Source organism: Astatotilapia calliptera, chromosome 17, assembly GCF_900246225.1.
Source record: "Astatotilapia calliptera chromosome 17, fAstCal1.2, whole genome shotgun sequence".
NCBI lineage: Eukaryota > Metazoa > Chordata > Actinopteri > Cichliformes > Cichlidae > Astatotilapia > Astatotilapia calliptera.
Window position 1 is genome coordinate 18,839,867 of NC_039318.1, and position 20,624 is coordinate 18,860,490.

At 42.2% G+C, this 20,624-nt stretch overlaps 1 protein-coding gene across 11 annotated transcripts in view; it reads left to right on the forward strand.

Annotated features, from left to right (window-relative positions):
* Nucleotides 1-20,441, forward strand: part of shank3b (SH3 and multiple ankyrin repeat domains 3b) — a 67,844-nt gene extending 47,403 nt beyond the window's left edge. For 5 of the 11 annotated variants that reach the window (XM_026146315.1, XM_026146316.1, XM_026146317.1 and 2 more), the window contains 15 exons: nt 230-405; nt 712-825; nt 1,030-1,105; nt 2,137-2,219; nt 2,443-2,567; nt 2,929-3,061; nt 3,583-3,663; nt 3,769-3,786; nt 4,955-5,085; nt 7,351-7,444; nt 7,754-8,365; nt 8,546-8,836; nt 9,516-10,812; nt 10,923-10,949; nt 12,024-20,441. In XM_026146315.1, coding sequence (XP_026002100.1) covers nt 230-405; nt 712-825; nt 1,030-1,105; nt 2,137-2,219; nt 2,443-2,567; nt 2,929-3,061; nt 3,583-3,663; nt 3,769-3,786; nt 4,955-5,085; nt 7,351-7,444; nt 7,754-8,365; nt 8,546-8,836; nt 9,516-10,812; nt 10,923-10,949; nt 12,024-12,618 — 3,853 coding nt within the window. In that variant the 3' untranslated portion in view covers nt 12,619-20,441. Of the gene's footprint in view, nt 1-229; nt 406-711; nt 826-1,029; nt 1,106-2,136; nt 2,220-2,442; nt 2,568-2,928; nt 3,062-3,582; nt 3,664-3,768; nt 3,787-4,954; nt 5,086-7,350; nt 7,445-7,753; nt 8,366-8,545; nt 8,837-9,515; nt 10,813-10,922; nt 10,967-12,023 lie in introns of all 11 variants that reach the window. The other 6 variants (XM_026146320.1, XM_026146321.1, XM_026146325.1 and 3 more) reach the window with 3 other exon arrangements.
* Nucleotides 20,442-20,624: the final 183 nt, after the last annotated feature.

The window sequence follows — 20,624 nt, forward strand, 5'->3', positions numbered from 1 at the left end:
TCCAGCATGTTACAGCTTTTCTAGGCGTTTCTGGTTTTTGACACAACTTTTTTGAAGCCGGTTGCAGGTTCAAATTGAGCATGTGTATATAACAGGTTTCTCAGTTTTACATTTAAAATGTTTTGTTTCATTTTCTCATAAAATGGTTTTTCAGTGATTTTATTTGAAAGTTGGTTACAAGATGTCCTTTAAGGTGTAGTCAAGCCAGTATCTCCTTTCTCACCTGCAGTCCAAGTGGGGGAGGTCATGTGGAGACCAGCCCTCCCTCCTCTCCTCCCCCGACCCCACAGATGAGGAAGAGGAGGCTGTATAGCGCCGTCCCGGGACGCACCTTCATCGCCACCCGGTCCCACGTCCCTCAGGGGACTGGAGAGATCCAGCTGCACCGAGGAGAGCGGGTCAAAGGTTTGACCAGGATAATGATTCTTATCGAAAGTGTAAATCAGGAGCTAAACAAACTCTAAATGTCTGACTTTTATAACTCAATAAGGATATATAACTATCACCAAAACAAAGGCCAAAGAATTAAGAATAAATAAACACTGAATACAAAACTTCCATAATCAGATTCAGACCTCACGTTATTTATTTATTTAAAAAACCTTTATATCTGCATAGTTCTACATTAATAATCCTCCATCACAATAATGAGCTCAAACAGAGGCAACGCATGTGTGAGGTGGTGATAATGAGTGTGTGCTGTGTTTACAGTTCTCTCTATCGGTGAAGGAGGATTCTGGGAAGGAAGCGTTAAAGGCCGAACCGGCTGGTTTCCTGCCGACTGTGTGGAAGAAGTCCAGATGAGACAATACGACCCAAGACTGGGTAAAAAAACACATCCACAGCAGGGTCAGGGTCTTCTCTGCGCCTAGAACATGCTGCTGTGCGTCACAGAGGGAAAGCAGCATTGTTTATATATCAGTACTTTAACTTTGCGTTCATTTACTCGACCATATGGGTAGCATCTGATGGGATATATTTAATAAATAATGTGCTATGTAACATACATATGTAACACGTATGTTTCAGAGACGCGAGAGGACCGCACCAAGAGACTGTTCAGACACTACACTGTAGGATCCTACGACAACTACACCTCCTACAGGTAACACAGCACCACTAACACCATCTACAGGTAACACAGCACCACTACACCTCCTACAGGTAACACAGCACCACTAACACCATCTACAGGTAACACAGCACCACTACACCTCCTACAGGTAACACAGCACCACTAACACCATCTACAGGTAACACAGCACCACTACACCTCCTACAGGTAACACAGCACCACTACACCTCCTACAGGTAACACAGCACCACTACACCTCCTATAGGAACTCAATGGCAGGTTCGACTTTCTTCAGAATCAGGATCATCTTCATTAAAGTGGTTTTGTTTGCAGATTCTTCTGCTGCATGCATGAACATGTGACAGACCTAATGAGACAGGTGACCCTCTCAGGTGTAACCCGGTGATTCAGCAACCGTGGCTGTTTCAAACTATAGAGGAAATTTTTATGTTTAAGATGACGCTTGTTGATGTTTTCAGCTTTTCTGTCTCAGTTGCCGGAAAACAGACGCCAGGCTGGGGAAGAACTAATAAACATTTAGAGATGTTCATTTATGTGAATGTGAAGTTCTCCCTGATTCGTGTGTTATCAGTGTTTATGGCCTTTTTCAGTGAGCTGTTCATATAACACCATCACTAAGAGAGGGTGCAGGGTCTCCTGCTCTGGCTCTAACTGTGAGCTTTATCAAAAAGGAAAGTTTTTGATTCTGAAAGCAGAAAAAATGTCTGTCTTCTGAATCCAAACTTTGTCTGAGAGCCAACTGTACTTAGATTTGAGCTCGGGTCACTGATGAAGAGGTCATGTTCAGCTGCTGTCCTTGCTGAGGCTTTTACAAAAAGTACCTTTATTAATAAATCATTCATTTCATGTCTGCAGAGCATTGAGAGCGTGGCTCAAAAAGCTGGTGGAGGACAGTTTAATGTTTTAACGATTATCACTTGTTCGTCGTCATCTGTAGTTATGCTTTAAAAGCAATTTCATTTCAAGTGGTTCAAACCTTGGAGGCGCAATAGAAGATGGAGGGATCTTTTGTGAGCCTCGTTTCTTTCTTCATGTTTCAGCGATTATGTGATCGAGGAGAAGACAGCCGTGCTGCAGAAGAGGGAGAGCGAAGGATTTGGCTTCGTCCTCAGAGGAGCTAAAGGTAGAAACCGAGGGACGGGTAGTGGAGTGGTGGGCGTTTGGAGGAAGAGGAGGAGAGATTTAAAAAAAAAAAAAAAAAAGCTCCTTGCTGTGTTTCATGACACCTACACAGTCCACAGAGTCTGGCTTCCTGTGGAAGCAGAATCACACTCCGTGGACTGAACCCTCGCTAGTCTGAGGTGGGAGGAGCTTCCCTAACTCACCGGCTCTCTCTTCATTTCCAGCTGAGACGCCCATTGAGGAGTTCGCTCCAACCCCGGCGTTTCCCGCCCTTCAGTACCTGGAGTCAGTTGACCAAGGGGGCGTGGCATGGAGGGCGGGGCTACGGACCGGAGACTTTCTCATTGAGGTACTAGCGGACTTCATTATATATTCAAGTAGACATCAGTCAGCTGACACATTTACTGACATTTTTTCATGTTTTTTTTTCAATACTTTATTTTGTTTCTTATTCATTTTATTTTTAACTTATTTTTTATTTTCATATTTTTTTGTTGGTTTATCATTCTCAAGCATATTTGTCGTATGAGCACGCTCTGTGAACAGAAAAGAAAAGATTAAGATGGAAACTTGATATTTTCTGACCTCAGTTTTAACAGGTTTTTTTTAACTTTTTAATCACCTACAGGGACAAAAAGCTGTGAATCTTTGTGTTTGGGCCCGTGAAACATTTAAAGCATTATGACTTGAGTTGTTTGTCTTTTCTCCAGGTGAACGGTACCAACGTGGTGAAGGTGGGTCATCGGCAGGTCGTCTCTCTAATCCGGCAGGGAGGAAGTCGCCTCCTGATGAAAGTCGTCTCAGTTTCCAGGAAATCTGAAACCAACCTGATCAGGAAAAAAGGTAGAGCCACCTGCTGTCCAGTCTTAGTAAGATTAGATTTTATTGGTACACAACAGTGTACAGTGATTTAAAGCAAAGAAAGTCAATCTTTTCAGGCCTAAAAAGGACTACAATACAATAACTTAGGTGTCATATAAAGTGGGTTTTATTCAGTTCTGTTAACATTTAAATAAGAAAAATAAAAATGAACTGGGAAGAATAAAGTTTTATTTTAGTTTTACCCCCTTGTTTCAATAAATAATCAAAACAAATCAAGATGTAATTATAGATGTAACAGTCAAACCATTGTATAAATACAAGACGAAGTTCAAGTTTAGTTAGCGAGGAGGCAGCTGCACGTGCTCACTGGAGCTTCTGTGTATTTGACATGTCAGTGACATGACGGCTATCTGTGAACATGTGACTCTTTACAGGGAAACTTATCTCAGCGCTCTTTCTTTTTATAAGTGCTGTAGACCAAAATACCCCACCCCCCAACACACACACACTGTGTACCACTAATATGCAATCTTGCCTTGTAGCACCGCCCCCTCCAAAACGAGCCCCCAGCACCTCCCTGACCCTGCGATCCAAGTCCATGACGGCTGACCTGGAGGAGATAGGTAAACACACACACACACACACACACACACACACACACACACACACACACACACACACAGTTAGACTGTAGCGGTGTGTGTTGCTGACCTTTGCTCTGTCTGCAGCCAGGAGGAGACGCTTCGGTGAGTCACATCGACCTCACGGTCATCGTGTTGTGACCCTGCGGTGACATTTGTCTTTGCAATCTGTTAGCATGATGTCGCAGTGATGTCATCAGCTGCATTTCCACCAGAGTCCAGGTTATTTCTGTGCAGACAGTTTTAACCAGACACAGTCGCACAGCAATGACACCAAGCTCTGAACATCCACTGGAACTCCAAATACCCGCCTTTGTGTAGTGACCGTGGACAGGTTGCTGGTGACTGAGTAATGGTTTAAAGATGAGGTGTCCGTCAGAGTCGCAGTCTGACAAATATTTAGCAGCCCACCCTGCAGTGCAGTGAAACACTGTTTGTCCCCTTCCTGATTTCTTAGGGGGTTTTGCATATTTGTCACACTTACATGTTTCGGGGATTTACGAACAAATTTAGCGCCTCTGACCACACACACAACCAAAAGATGAAGCCGTGCCTCCAAGTGACACTAATCCCCCAAATACTCAGAACATTAGCACGAACATAACTCCTCCCAGCCCAGATGGGGACTTTGTGAAACCCACAAAGTTAGTCACCTGGCCAGCCTTCATCGAAGCACAACAAAGCTGATTTTAAGGGCACAGGGTGGATGACAGAGGAGACAAGAAGGCACAGAGTTAGGATTTTGGGGAATTCAGGCCAACACTTTGGCCTAATTTTATCTCCTGGAATGTTAGGTGGAAAAGCAGCTGATGTTTTCCATTGATGTCGCGACTTTTCAGGGCTGTAGCTGAATCGAGTATAGCTTCTACAATTACACACAAACAGCACATGTTCGGTTTTTATTTGAGGCGTCCATTTTTTTAAGGCATCATTGATATAAGTTCATCTACCCCCTGACCCCTGTTTTTCCCAAAAGGGGGGGGGATGCAACAAAAAAATGATGCTTGAAAAACCTAAAAAAAAACAAAACAGTAAAACTAAATGCTTTTAAATTGAAACACCTTTTTTTGTCTATTTTGACACTTTTGAGAGTTGTTTTGCCTGAAGTCCTGCTGCAGCCCTGGTGACTGATGTTGTGATGTAGCTCTGATGTCATGATTTCACCACAGTGTTTGTCACGCTGTTTGGAAACTTTCACAGTGGTGTGGTCGTGTACCGGATGCTTAATCATGTCTTGTTAGGAGTCTGTTCATGTTCCTTTTTGTCGCTCCAGAGAAACTGGATGAGATGTTGGCCGGAAGTCAACAGGAAGTCGTCTTGAGGGGCCGCCCATCAGATGACTTCAGGGCGGCGACGGTGAAGCAGAGGCCAACCAGCCGGCGTATCACACAGGCAGAGATCAATGTAAGACACGGTTGAGCTAATGTGATAAACACATAGCAACCGTAGCGAGAGGATGATTTTTAATCAGAGATTCCTGAGTCGCAGGCTATCACAGCTCAGTGTTTACCTGCACACAGACTAATCAGATTTTCTTCTCTCAAAGCCTTCAAGCCCCCATAACATCAAATAATAAACTAGAGATGGCACGATACCACTTTTTTATGTCCGATGCCGATATCATAAATTTGGATATCTGCCGATACCGATATAAATCCGATATAGCGTATTTTATAAACAATAAAATGTTTTTTTTAAATATCTTGCTGCATTTTGTATAAGTTCATACTCAAGTTTAAAAAAAAAACCAAAACTAAAGCGATTCTGTTATACACTACACCGAAAATATTTCATACATCAGCAATACTGACCAATCTAATAAACTTAAACCTACACTATCCTCCCTATTCTGGTATTTTAAAGAGTACTTAGTGGAAATATTAAACAACCTAACTAATAGGGTTGTCAACTCCAAATAAAAACCATAGGGAACCATCCCCAACCCTCTGCCTCATAATGCTTAACTGATGTAATTGACTGTAATTTAATGCAAGTGTAAAAAGAAAATGCACAGAAATCAATAATTTTTCTACAATAATTAAATAGATTCAACATCTTTCTTCAACAAAATTGCAGACTGCACAGATGGTACCTTCCCAAAGGAAAAGGTACTACAGCTTGCTAGGTTATAAATTTAATTTCTATAAAATGTTCCTATATACAATAATGGATTTCTATAAATTTTACATCAGATGAAAACTTTGGTTGTAAGATTCAGATAATTATTTATTAAAAGTAGTGCTGTCAGCGTTAACCTCATTAAAATGATGTAATTTTAACAAGGTTAACGCTGACAGGACTAATTAAAAGCTAGACATGACAATTAGAAAGAAAAGTATGTCTTTGTGCCCTCCTTTCCCTGTTAATGCCCTATCGGCCCCCCTCGCAAAACTTTGCTAGACCCGCCCCTGCACAGTTACCAGCTGTCAGCTACATAGAAAAGGATCCTGGTGTAGAAAGTAATATTAAATAAATCCTAACAACAGCTTCTCAAGCTTAAACGTGCCGCTGTTGTTTATCCGCCTGTTTCCTCTTTCTGGCGTAAAGTGGGCGATAAACAAACAAGAGAGACGGGACTTGCGTCAGAAAAGCCGATCAGCTGATCATTGATTAGTTTCATGATTGAAGTAGCAGCAGGAGAGGGAGAGAGAGAGGCAGTCGCTCCCAGCATTCGCTGGGAATGCTTTACAGACATTCAGAGATGAACTTACACACTTGCTTTACTTCTCTGGGATACCTTTAAATGCCGGTTTGGAAGCAGTAGCGAGGCTCCAAATGCTCAACCAGTCCGCCAATAGGTCTCACACGCCACAGCCGCTCTATCGTGAGACGCATGCTCCTCCGATGTGTAAAGGTTATGAGCTGGGTTACACTATGTGGCAAGTTTTGTGAGGTGCTTTTTTGATATTTAATGGATTGGATTACATTTTTTATTTCTCTCCGATATCCGATCCAGTAATTTAAGTCAGTATTGGACCGATACTGATACGTAATATCGAATCGGACCATCTCTATAATAAACAAGCATTTATTTTAGCTGAACTGGTCGCTACTTACTGGAAATAGATTTGGTCACGGTAAACATTTCAAAATCGGTGGAACGGTCTCTGTGCAGATCAGTCAAATATGGCTTGTTTGTAGCCGGGTTCATGCTCAGAGGTATTGCTAATCAGGCACAGGTCAGGCACCTGAATGTCAGTAGCAGAATAATCTGTTTGGCATTGCCAGAGAGAGATGGTGGATGGTAAAAAGAAAAACATTGTGACTAATAAGTATTTCTGTCCAAAGACTGATTTGAACACTTTTGCTGAGAAAGGGGAAAACACCTGTACTTTAAAGGATGTGGTTGAGATCACAGACACCATAAGAATACTTACTCGTTGGGGTTGTTACTTTTCTTAAAAGTACCAAGTATTTAAGCATTTAAGCAACACATTTATTTAAGAGTATAAGCAGCTGACTGAGAAACCCTGGGTTGATTTATTGAGCCAATAACCACCTTTGTTTGAACATTTACCCTGGTTGCCCAGGAAAATAAACTGGGTTTATTTACTTCATGGCAGTACTGACTTCATATGTAAAAAGTACATAGTTGTTAGCATAGAAAAGCAAATAAATATCTTAACTCTTGGATTTTTGACAAAATCTTTGTGTTGTTTGTGTCTGTAGTCGCTGTTTGAGCGTCAGGGTCTGGTGCCCCCTTCAGCTCCAGAGAAGAGCACCATGCCTTTACCCAGAGGGATGTCCAGAACCAAGAGTTTTGGTGAGAAATGTGGCATTACACCAAACTATCTCATAGGCTCACATTTTGTAAAATATGTCACTGGCTGAGCATAAGAGTACCGGAAATAGGAAAGTCGAGGCATCATTGGCTTCCCATTTTATGACCCAAGAAGAAAGCCAAATCATCATAGTGCTGCTGTAATAGGCAGACTGGTTTCAAGCTAGCTAACACCACAGATAACTTTATACCAAGAACTTTAATTCATTGATCCAATGCAGACATAAGATCTCTTCGTAAGACCAATCGGTGTGGTCGATTTATTTTGACATCTCATTGTTACTACAACAGGCACACCGGACGACGACAGAATCACAGCTCTGATCAATGAAAGTCGGTTTCCACGGAGCTCTTCGCTGACAGACAGCTTCATCCCTCCTCCTCCTCAGACAGCACCGCCTCCTCCACCCTCTGCATCCTCTACCTCCTCGCTCTTCATACTCGACTCTGGCCCTCCTCCCTCTTTTCTCCCTCCTCCTCCTCCAGCACGAGGAGATGGACTGACCCGCTCTAGTTTCAAGCCAGGGGCAGAGCCAAGGCTTCAGGAGCTTTCAGATTCACCAACGAGGAGCCACACCCACGCCGAGCGGCAGAGGAAAGCAAGGTCCATGATCATCCTGCAGGACACGCCTCCACCACTGCAGCCTGATGCTCACGGTGCCCCTGCTACTCACACACTTCACACCGCCACACACACCGCCACACACACGCTTCACACCGCGACACACACATCTACGCTATCTCTGCACAGCACTAGCCCCGCCCTTGGCCACTCACCTCTGTCGCGACGTCGGGGAAGAGCAATAGAAAACCCCTATGCTAATGTGGGACAACAGGCTCCGCCTACCAAACCCCAGAGGAGGAAGTCACCATTACTGAAACAACTTCCTGTTGAAGAGCAGGGTTAGCATTTTTCTGTCTGATGTCTGTGGCATGTTTGTCTCAACCCTAAGTGCATGATTGGATATGTTGTTCAGAGAACCATGACTCGTGTTTGCTTATTTTTTAAATATATTTAAAATAAAATTAGGCTGAGACACCAAAACAAAAGAAAAATAGACTCCTAATATTTACATTTTCCAGGTCTTGGGATCAAAGATCACGATTCATCCAAAGAAGGAGGTGGACCCAGCAGCCCCAGCAGGGCTGAGCTGTACCAGCAGCAGGTTCTTTCAGAGCGTGCTCGAGTTCAGGGTCGCCGGTCGTCTCTCTTCTTGTCAGTGGAGGGAGCGGGGTCCGAAAATCAGGCACCGCCTCTTCTGACGCAGAGCCACTCGATGGATGACCTCGGCGAGCTTCCCCCTCCAGCTCCGGTCCTGTCACCTTCACCGACGCCTCATACCTTCCTCCACCCACTGACAGGGAAACCTCTAGGTCTGTCTGACAGCACAGAGTTAATGAATGTTCTCAATGAGAATCAGGCTGCCACATTTTGTATGGGTTAATAACAATAATCACCTCTGGAAAAGTTAGTTTTATTCAATTCAAGCTTAGAATAGAAAAGAATAGTAGAGCCTTGAAGTGCTTGACAGATCAAAAGGGGTATACAGGTAAAACCTTGCGGTACCGGTGAAGAAAATAAATAAAAAATAGAGATTTTAAAACTAAGGAGGTATTCCGCAAAACACTAGTGGGGAACAACCCAGGCCAGAAAAAGTGTTAAGGCTGAAGAAGGTATCAGACAAGATCTTAATGTTCTCCACGTAGTAGAAGAACACTTTACAAAATAAAACACAACCTAGAACACAGGGTTGAGGCTCTCAACAAAACATGAAATGGCCAGACAAAGTAAAGGCATTAAGACTGAGGGCAGACAGGGCCTTTGTGTACTGTGCATAGTAGAAGGCAACTCAAAAGAAAACCACTTTACAGAATATAACAGGACCCGGGACAGAGCTAGCGACTTCAGAAAACATAAGATAGAATATTAAGAGATATTGCAAAACAAAACACAACCTAGGTAAGATCCTAGACCTTGACAATATACTGAACCTTGGAATTCAAGTTTTTGTCTGGATGGATTTTTATTCTCACTTGTGTTGTTTGTCTTCAGACCCGTCCTCTCCACTCGCCCTGGCACTTGCTGCAAGAGAACGAGCGCTCACCGCCCGCACACCGAGCCCTGAGCCTCGAACTAAACACGCTTCTGGCTCCACCACACCAATCCCCACCCCGGCTGCCAGTCCTGAGGGCAGACACAAGCGAACGCCCATCACCACCCCACAAAGCAGTCCTGAGCCACGATCCAAGCGCACCACTCCTCAGACAAGCCCTGAGCAGCGGACCAAACGCACCACTCCCCAAACGAGTCCTGAGTTAAGGCATAAACGCATAACCCCACCCCTTTTCCCAGATGGACAAGTTGAGCGCCCAGAAACAGAGGGAGGAGTGACATCACCTGCCGCACCCTCCCCTGAGCGCTGGAGACCCTCCCCTTTGCCACCACTGGCCAATGAGGCTCATTCTCCTCTGATTGATAGACGTAGAAGCCTCACAGTTGGCAGTTCAGAGGAGGAGGGAGGGGCTTACACAGTGACACTCCCACCTGCCTTGTTATCATCCAGCGATGAGGAAACTAGGGAGGAGCTGCGTAGAATTGGTCTGGTGACTCCCCCTCCTGGCTTTAGCAGCCCTCCTGCTGCTCCTCCCCCATCCTCTCTCACCTTGTTGCCACGACGAGGTGGAGAGGGAGGGGGAGGAGAGAGTGGTCCTGAATCTTTGGGTAGACGAGGAGATGAGGAGGAAGGAGGTGATGAAAGGCTTCATGACAGCTCGTCTTCCCCAAGCTCCCTTCCACCCTCCATCACCCTGGCTTCTCCTCCTGCTCCATCTTCCCCATCTTCCCCACCCGCTACTCACCCATCTCCTTCATCCGCCGCCGTTTCCCCATCAGGTTTGAAGCCTCGCCTTCGTTCACCTATCGGTCGAGGACGTTCTGCACTCCGGGACCCCCTATTAAAGCAGTCGTCAGACAGTGAGCTCCTCCCATCTGCTGCATCATCATCCTCCCCCTCCTCCCCACTTTGCTCCTCTCCCACCAGTGGCGGAGGCCGACAGCCACGCTATTTGTTTCAAAGGAGGTCTAAGTTGTGGGGGGGTGGGGATCAAGATCGACGGGGCCTCAGTCCAGAGGAAGGGGGGGGGCGTCCAGCAGCCTTGGGAGGCCAGGGATCCGGCTCAGCTGTGGATCTAACAAGCCGGTCAGCTTCTGCACTAGAGCTAAGCGGCAGAGCGGGGTCTGGACTGGATCTAGCCAATCGGCTACAGCTGCTCAACAAAGATAGCCACTCTCTGGGGGAGGAGCCAAGCCCCCTCGATCCAGGTCGAAGGTCACCAGTAGGAGGTGCCAGGTACATCAAATATTGTAAATACTGGTGTGGTGTGCTGTTGATCTGGCAGTCATGCAGTGTGTTTGCTTGAGTAGATGTTTTGTAACAGTCTGTTATTTGTATTGTTCCAGATGTGTGGACAGTGGGGAGAGTAAATCGTAGGTTTTAATCTCTGGTAAACATTTCTTGTTATTACCAAGAGATGGCTTTCATCAGCTAACAGCTGACTAACATGCACCACCCTTGACTAACTACTAAATATCTCAAATTACTCTCCCATCTGTCTTTTGAACTAAAGTAGGGAAATCTTTGATAACCACATCACCTGAAAGGAATAATCTTTTTAGTGCTCAGCAACTATAACAGAGCACAACAGCCCTGTCAAGCCTTGTATTTGTTTATATCTTGAAGTTGTACAGGAAGTTTTTGGGGGGAATAGCTTCTGTTATCATTTTCAAATCACAAAAATAGAAGAGGAGCTAGGACTAAACCTAATATACACCAAAACTAAGAGTGGGGCTAGGACAGAGACAGGCAGACACTAAGGAGTACTTTGAACAGTATTTTAATGTACTTTGATCTAAGACAGATTACATACTAAGAAGAAGGAGATAGCCTAGCTTAAGACATAACTCTAAGGTACTTAGCAAAATAAAAAGGACCTAGACCAGAGCCTTGAGGTACTCCACGAAACATGATAGGATGTTGGCCTTTGACAAGGCATCAAATTGGACATTTTATCTTACCCTAATCTCTGTGTTTCTTGTGGGTAGCACAAGAAACACAGCCATCTTCATATATTCTGTACAGAAATGTAAACAACCAAACCAAGTTATGTTAAAATGGTTTATCGGTGTGATCTGACGGTTTAACTTCCAGTGAAACAATGCTACACATGAATTTTCATGACTGTACAACATGATCAGTATTAGCAAAGATATGAAATTGCTTGCCCAGCGTTAGCCCCAGTTTTTCAACAGAAAGAAGCCTGAAGTAGTTTTCCAAAGTCCTGCAGAACCAAAGGTTCTTATCTAGACAGTCAAAATGCAGGGTGTTCTCTTCAACAACTGTTTCAAAATTTGAAAAGAATAATGTACAATTTATCTGCCACAACTTTCACATAAGAATACAATACTTGACAGGAAGCTGTAACTAATGATTATAAAGCTTAACAAAGGATCATTTACACTGTGTTTAACTCATAACTAAACATTCTATTTGCTGTGTTGCAGGTTGTTCTCCAGTCTCGGTGAACTTCACACCATCTCCCAGAGAGGATATGGCGCCTCCTATACAGTCCGACCTGGAAGTCGCTACCCTGTCACTCGCCGGAGCCCTTCTCCTTCTCCCTCGCCCTCTGATAGGTCAGTGGGACTCCCCTCCACTACCGCCCCCTGCTCTGAAAGGCCAGATCTGAGCTCAGGTCGCGGTCTAACCATCCTAAAGTCCTCCAGTCTCAGCCTCCCCTCAGAACCAAAGGAGGTTCGGTTTGTGATGCGAAGCGCCAGTGCACGAACCAGATCCCGTTCCCCTTCCCCTTCACCCCATGCCTCGCCCTGCCCCTCCCCGGTCCTCAGTGGGCCCTTGTTGTCCCTACGACCATGGAGGCAGCGGCCCCTCAACTTGTGGAATAAATACGATGTGGGTGACTGGCTGGAGAGCGTGGGTCTGGCCGAACACCGCCAGCGCTTCCAGGACCACGAGATTGAAGGCTCCCATCTCCCTGCCCTCACCAAAGAGGACTACGTGGAGCTGGGAGTCACCAGGCTGGGACACCGGATCAACATTGAGAGGGCACTCCGACAGCTGCTGGATGGTTCCACTTGACCCCTCACCTCTGACCACCCACCTCTTAGATATCCTAAACTGTAACCTCAGACCCCCTGACCTCTGGTCAGACAGTAGGCCATCTCTTTGAATTGAATAATCTTAGCAGTGACTGATATTTAGACCTTAGACCAGAGGTTTTCTGGTTTATCAGCTCTTTGATCAGCAACATAAGGACTGGTAGCAGCTGCAGACCTCTGATGTTTCGTTTGCCTGTTAATGTCTGCATGCCCCATAAAAACTCCCAACCAAACCAAACACTTCACACTGAGTTATGACTGACTTATGGTTGCGTAGATTCATTTAAAACAAAATTAACATGAAATTAAATGTGCATGGCATGTTTTTAATAATCTTGAACATTGTGTTAACTCAATGTTCTTGATTATACCAAAAGTTTTAAGTCAAATGAACTATAGGCTAATATTTTAAATGAGAAATTGAATCCTTTTTTATTTATGTACAGTGATGAATGATTAAGAGACAAATTAACAATCTGACACCAACAAAGGTGGTCATGAGGAAAATCATGAGGTTCAACTGCAGTATTTCATTTGGCGTTGAAAATAGGTCCATGCTTCCCAGAATATTAAAGATCAGAGAATTATTTTTTTCAAATACGCCACCTCAGTATTAGTCCAAAACAGTTTTCTTTTTGTCAAAAAACCCCCAACAAAAAACACTAAAACATTTAACATTCCCAGACATGGACACTCAGTCATTTAACTGGGAATTATAAAATGTCAGAAGACACTAATAGAAAATATCGATGACAGACATGTGAAAACTGGTCGCTGAACTATTGAAACAACCAAATGAACTGACTAAATCTTGTCAGCTGGACTCGGTTTTACACTGTGACAGATTTGTCAGTGTTCTCTGATAGCATGTTTGCTAGTCTTTCCAATTGCTGGGATAACATTACCTATAAAAGCAGAATCTTCTCCAGTATACAATTTCACTACAAGCCACTAAATTTTACTAAGAATTAAAATGTACCAGTAAGTCCCACAATGTGAACAAACTGGGAACCATCAAAGTTTCCCTGACCGTGATGTAACTTATGAAACAGCTGCTTCTGTACAGCCAGGATTTAAAAATGAAAAATAACAGTCAGTGCATCTGAGAAAGGCAGAACAATGAAAGGAACTGAAAAATCTTATCAACACGACTCTGCTCTTAAGCTACGAGAGATTTGAGTGGCCATTATTTTTTTTTAATCCAAAGGTAACTACTCAGTAACTGTTAATAAAATTTATGATGTATTACGATTCTTGAAGACTATAAGCTGCAGCTTAAATTCAAACAGTTGCTTGTTGTTACAGTTTTTGATGGACAGTAAACACTCAAACATCTGGAAACATCAGCTATGAAAGCATTACCTGAATTCGGGTCTGGACCATTACAAACAGCTCTGCTGCCAGCCTCTAATGGTGATCAAAGAGCTGATGTGACAATCCGACTACAAACACATCGAGACGGGTCGTGTCCTCGTGCCGTTCTGCTTCCCCAGACGAGTTTAGCTGGACCTTTGCTAGCGGAGCTGGATGACTGGCAAGCTACTGGGAGTCTCTACTGTAACACCAGGAAATTATAGCTGCGGATATTTGTCCGTCCTTTTCTTTTGTGACTTAACTTTTGTTTTCCCAAATAATCACTCATGACGAGTTTGTGTTAATTTTTGAGTTCATACTATCTTAAAGCTGATCATTTAGAATTTATGAATAACAAGTAACAATAATGTGGTGGTGATGAGTTTATAATAGTCCGGAAAATGATTTTGAGTTCCTTATGATTTGACAATGAGTTGAATTTCAAGGTCATCTCGATGATGTTTTTGGAATTCATAATGATTTGTCAATGAGTGTGACTTTGTGCTGATGTGCTATGTGTTTCAGGGAGAGCTGCAGCAGAGCTCCAACTGTAAACCTCTCTGGTTTCTAACCTGCTTATTGAGGGCTTACTGTACATGGTGCTATTTGTTTAAAGCCATCTGTACAGAAAATACTTTCCTCCTTCCCCTCTTTATCTTCCCCACCCTGATATCTATTAATTAGCCCCCTGAAATTTAATCAAAGAATGACTTTCAGGAACAGGCCATAAATGGAGTTTCCTCCCTGCCATACTGGGGATTTTTCATCCCTGCCATATGTGGGGTTTCCTCCTGACCGCAGAGTTTACATCAGAGTTCCCCTGTAAGACTTAACATCCATTCATTTTAATTCTACTTCATCTTATTTAATTTTTCACCGTGAAACGTTTTTATGTTAAGTCACAGTTGAAATGCAGAGGTGAAGGATTTTTGTGCAGTTTCAGTATCCAACACAGCTGCAGACTCTAGATCACTCTCTTGCAATTAATTAAATTGAATGTATATTTACACTTACCAGCAGTATATAAACTTGTAATAAAGTATTAGCGCCACTAGATGGATAGGCAACAGGGAACGATATTATAAGCAGTGTAAGATATGGCTTTTCTGGAGATTTAGCGCCTTCCCCTAAAGGAAATTTACCAGGACTCTTATAAAGATATATTTCACCATTTGGATGGATTCAATTTAATCAAGCAAACAAAAAGAAATATTGATCTGTAGAGCTGTCACTCAAAATGTAATCTCAGATAACAGGAAAGGAGACTCAAATGAACCGAAAATTTCTGAAACATTTTGGGTTCAAATACTGAATAAATCCATGATGTTTCCAAAGTAATCGAGTTTAAATCAAATTATGATCACGGCTGATCAAAATAGTCAGGATTGCAGTTTTTGCCATCACGTCACCAGAAATAACAGAAAATCTTCTGCTTGCAGTTGTAGTTGCTCCTCAAAAGCTCAATTTGAGTTGGAACAAACCTCTGGACATATATGACACACTACAAATATTAACTACATGTTTATATGCTGCTAATAAATGTAAATAAGTAATTTATCTGCCTGCTGTGGAATCTAATCACAAAGAAGCTGAAAGAATTCATGTAGTTGGAGATACTGTCCAAAATTACAGGAAGCTATCTAAGTTAGAGTTTATGGAAACCGGCTGGCGCACTTTATCCTGATGTGTCGTTCACGCCAAATGTGAAGCAAAGTTTCACCTCCCGTGGAATCAGCCACACTGGTGACCTGTGAATATTCACCGAGCAGCCAGCGGGATAAAGACGAAGCTGCAAACAAGTTCCAGAAACGCATCCTCACAGTTTACACTCTGTTTCCTCCGAGCTCGCTCCTTTTTTTCCCTCTTTGTCTAAAAGCAAAGTCGAACCTTTCAGCTCCAGCTGTTCTCGACCAGCGCCGATAAGCTCCTCCCTCATTTCTGATCTCACTGGTATCAGCAGAGGATCACCGCTGATGGGTTCTCATGCGAGCAAATGTGGATTTGCCTGTATTATTAAACAGACTGATCGTATCCGTACCGTGTGAAAACTCTGCTTCACGTTTGTTGTGAACGCACCGTTAAAGGGGACCTTTATATTTTTATACTGGCGCTAGATCAGAGTAGCTTTGTACAGGTCAAAGTTCAAATAATCTTCATAGTAACATTCCTGTCTTTATACAGGCCCTCAGTTCACCCTGTCTGAAACAAGCCAATTTATCTTCGGGCTCTTTCCTTGACAGCCTACTTTGCTCTTATTGGCTAACTTCTGGAAGCCTGCCGAGGGGCGGCATCCAGTGCTTGTGAGGTGTACTCTGAAGGCCAAGTGTTCGGCTCACAGGGATTACTTCTACTCATGTTTACCTCATTATGTGTTTATATACACACATTAAACATCACAACATCAGACAGATGACAACAAAATAAGTAAAGGTTTCATATTTTACTACAGCACTAATAATGATACTATTATAATCCATCACTTTGACCTCTTGCCCTGAGAAAACAGACTTATTGAGAGCTTTGTGTTTATCCTAACTTAGCACAAAGCATGGAAGCAGGAGGAAACTGTTAGCCTAGCTCCATCACAAGGTAAAAGTGAATGTTCTAGCTTATGTACACAGTGTAGTGTTGTATTCAGAAAACTAAAATAGAGCAGTCCTGAGTACAACTCAAACAGCCTCCTTTTTATTTCACTGTCTTTCTACATTTGCACATTAACAGCAAGTGGGTGGAAACTGGATTCCTCCAACCTATAAACCAGCGTTCTTTACATACCGGAGACTTGAATAGAATTTTATTTCAGACATTTTCTTAAAGTCACATCGCCCCCTTCTTTTCTGAATATTTGAATTTGGTTTAAAAAAGAATCCCTCCGTTTGCCGCCCTCTAAAGCACAATCGAAGTTTCAGTGCCTGTTCCCGCAGCAGATCGACTGCTTCTGTCTCGTTTCCTTCCAAGTCCAGTTCCCAAACAACCTGCCGAGCTGCAGTCATGATTTCCAAAGTTCTACAAGTTGATGTTGACATGCTTTTATGGACAAAATAATATAGAATGTACAGACTATTTACAGCACATTACAGTAGACTATATGGTCTGTATAATATATATTATGGTAGAATAAAATGTAGCTATAGTGTAAAATACAAAGTAGACAAAGTTTATTTAAAAAAGTAATATTTTGGTAGGCTGTAGTCTATGAAGTCTTTAATCTAATGAGATATTCAGAGCTTGTAAGCAGCTACACTGAGCTCCATCTGGAAACAGTGCAAGTTTCAATTAAACCAGGTTTCATTTTTTCAATGAAGAAATCAAACGTGCGTACATTTAAATATACAATAAATTAACAGTGTTTTTGTCCACAGAAACACTCACCAGTACTATTACCTTACATTATTGAGGTGACTGTTGTTGTGATTTAATGCTATATAAATAAAACTGAATAGAACTGAATTGAATTGAATACACTATAAAATAAAATTCTGCTTAAGTTCAGGATATTTTTGCGTTGGGTTCATCCAATCTTAACCTTCAGTTCTACTTAAATAAAGCTACACATCTGATGGGAAATCAGATGACCAAAGTCTGGCTTCTTGTAATTCTTCCTCTTGCGACAGACATCCTGGAAATCAGGCCTATACTTTCTGTTTCTGGTTATCCAGACTAGACTGTAATGACTCTAGTCTGAAATAACACTGGAAAAAATGTGACCAACAAAACAAAAAACAGAAGTGGCAGAGAAAAGAAAATGGCTAGTACCTGATTCTTTTCTTGCTTCCCTCAATTGATGTTGTACTTATTGTGCGCAAACTGAGCAGAGAAAGATGCTCTGCAGAAATGCTTTAAAATAAAACACAATAAAAAGAGAATCAGTGGATGGTCTGTGTGGAAAGCTACAAAAACTCAGTTCGGGTCATCATTATTGCTTCCTTTGGTTTTATCGATTAGCCAAACCGGTCTGGACCAAAAGTGTCTTTGAATGTTTAATCTGCAGCTCAGAGTCCTGCAGTGTGGCTGCTTACACTGAGAGAATATCACTTGAGTCAGGTATTCTGTACATGTGTAGTATATATTATAATGGACTACTGATAGTCTACTGTACAGAGTCATGCGCAGAATGAGTCAGTGAAGCAGGTTGGAAGCAGATCAGCGACCTCGGGTCCCCGCCTGTGCTCTGTTACACCTGACATGAGGTCAGTCGCCCATCGTAGGACTTCTCAGCCAATCAGAAATGACAACATTTAATCAGTTCTGTCTTATTTGAGCCAATCAAATGTAAGTAGGGCTAAACAGCAGGTGGCACCAATTCTTCTACTCACCCAGTGAGACTATTGTTTTTCAAACTTTCTTTTTTTTGTTGGTTATTAACAACAAAATAGATCCAAGTAGACGTTTACGTAAAGGTTACTGTACGAGCATCAGCACACTCTTATTCTACTTATTCAACACAGCTTCGTGTCATTTGACTGTCGTCATCATGGTTTCAGAACCACCTCATTAAACCATTGAATAATGTCATTACAACAGCTCCAGTCATTTTTTTTTTCAGTTAACCCTGTGAGGCCTCAGTCATTGAATCCATGCACAGCCTGCAACTGAGTACGTAGGTCGCTGACAACATTCACAACATTTATATACTCGTGTGATGCGCCCCGCATCACTCTACTTAACCACCAGCTAGTTTTTTGGTGGTGGAGTTTCTTCCATGAAGTGACTGAAAGCAGATGGAAAGTCAGAAACGTGTATGAGGAACTGATGCTATCGAGAGCCAATCACAGTCCCTGCGGCCTCAAAGATGTAATGTGTGCTTATATTTCAGTTACAGAATCCCACTTTGCACTAACTGTTTAGATTTGGACTCTTTTAAGAAAAAATGTGAATTTTTTTGTGTGTGTGTTTTAATGGTTTTAAGACGTCCCCGAACAAAGACTGAGACCGCACAGTGTGAACATAATTAATTATCCATAATTAAGCCAGTAATTATACAAATAAAGTTTTATCATTTCTATGACTTTTACTTTACTTAGGCAATAAATAAAGACGTGTCTGTTAAATCTCAAAAACAAATTCTCACTAATACCATTTATTGACACTCATATTGGCATAGCAGTTTTATAATTAAAACTATCCTTAAATCACATGTAAATAAAGAGCGGGGCTCATAAACCATCCCATTCAGTAACTTTAAATACATCTGAAGTGAGCTGGATTACAGTGTTATTCAGTCTACAAGATAAAACCCTGTCCAAGTACTTTTGGTCATTTTTGGTTCTACAGTTTGTGTTTGCGTGTTCCGGCCATCTACAAAGATAATAAGTCAATCGGAAAACCACAAAAAAGCTGCCTCGTGATTTTTGTGCTATTTAATACGAGCTCAGATTGTTTATTTCTCTAAAAAAATACCTGCAAGTTAATTTTTTTAATATACAGTACCAGACAAAGGTTTATAGACACTCACATATTCATATGTATATGTGAGTGCCTCAAAACTTTTGCACTTGGCACTACTTGGTCACTCGAGGGTTAAATATGAGCTGTAAACCTATCAGAACAATGTCATTTATATTTGACTGTTATAATCAGGTCTGTGATGAAAAGATTTTTAATAATTCCTCTAAGAGAAAAATGAGGATATAAATCAAACCATAGCTCCTCAGCCGTGGTTTAAACCTCTAATATTTATTATTTATGTTCCTCGATGTTCGGTAGCTGAGGATGGTCATGCCTCTTTTACCAGCGTTCATGTCCATGAAGTGTCAGAAAATACACAAAGTTCAGTAACGTTCACGCCCACGGCAGAGTAAGGAAACTCAAGAGTTCAGAGTTTTACATTTTTGTGTTTAAAAAAATGAGAAGTTTTTATTTAGAGATTTTACAGTCCAAAAACAGAAGGGAATAGAAAGCCATCATTTATAAATGTTCACTTCACATATTTGTTGGTTAAAAGTTGGTTGAGAACAGAATTTCTTTTGCTTAGGGTTAGACAACTGTAGAAACCAGAGGCCACCCAGCAGGGGGTGCTGCAGATAAACGTTGAAGCGATAACTTAAAAACTTCCAGATTCTTCCAAATCTGTGTGATAAAGTGATAATTGATCAATAGAAGCAGGATAAATCTGAAAGAATGAGCCAAAATGGAAAACTGGAAAATAATCCACAGCTTCCTGCTGATTGGCTGAGAATCCTGGCTTTCTAACCTGCGTGTGAAACCCTCCTCCCCCTCCTCTTAAATCTCCACCTGCTTATAAGTTTATGGTTTTATGGTCCCCCCCCCTTTCTAGCTTCCTCTTTTTACAGTATGTTTGTAGTTTCTTCTGGAGTGAGTGGTGTGCGTGTACTTGTAGTTTTTTCTTCCCTTTTCTAAAAACCGAAGAGCACACGATGACAACTGATGAGCTCTGCAACGCAACAGATTGTAATCTTTATAATAAACTGTCATTTATTACAAACTGCACTCACAGCCTTCACGTGTGCTTCTTTCACAGGTTTATGACCTCAGACCTTCTCTGGCCACTAAAGTGTGAAGTCGAGTTAATGACTGATGAGTTTCACCTCAGATGTGCGCTGATGATGATTTACTACCCGACTTCATATTAAAACAAACACTAAACCTGAAATATTTAAAATATTTGAGAAG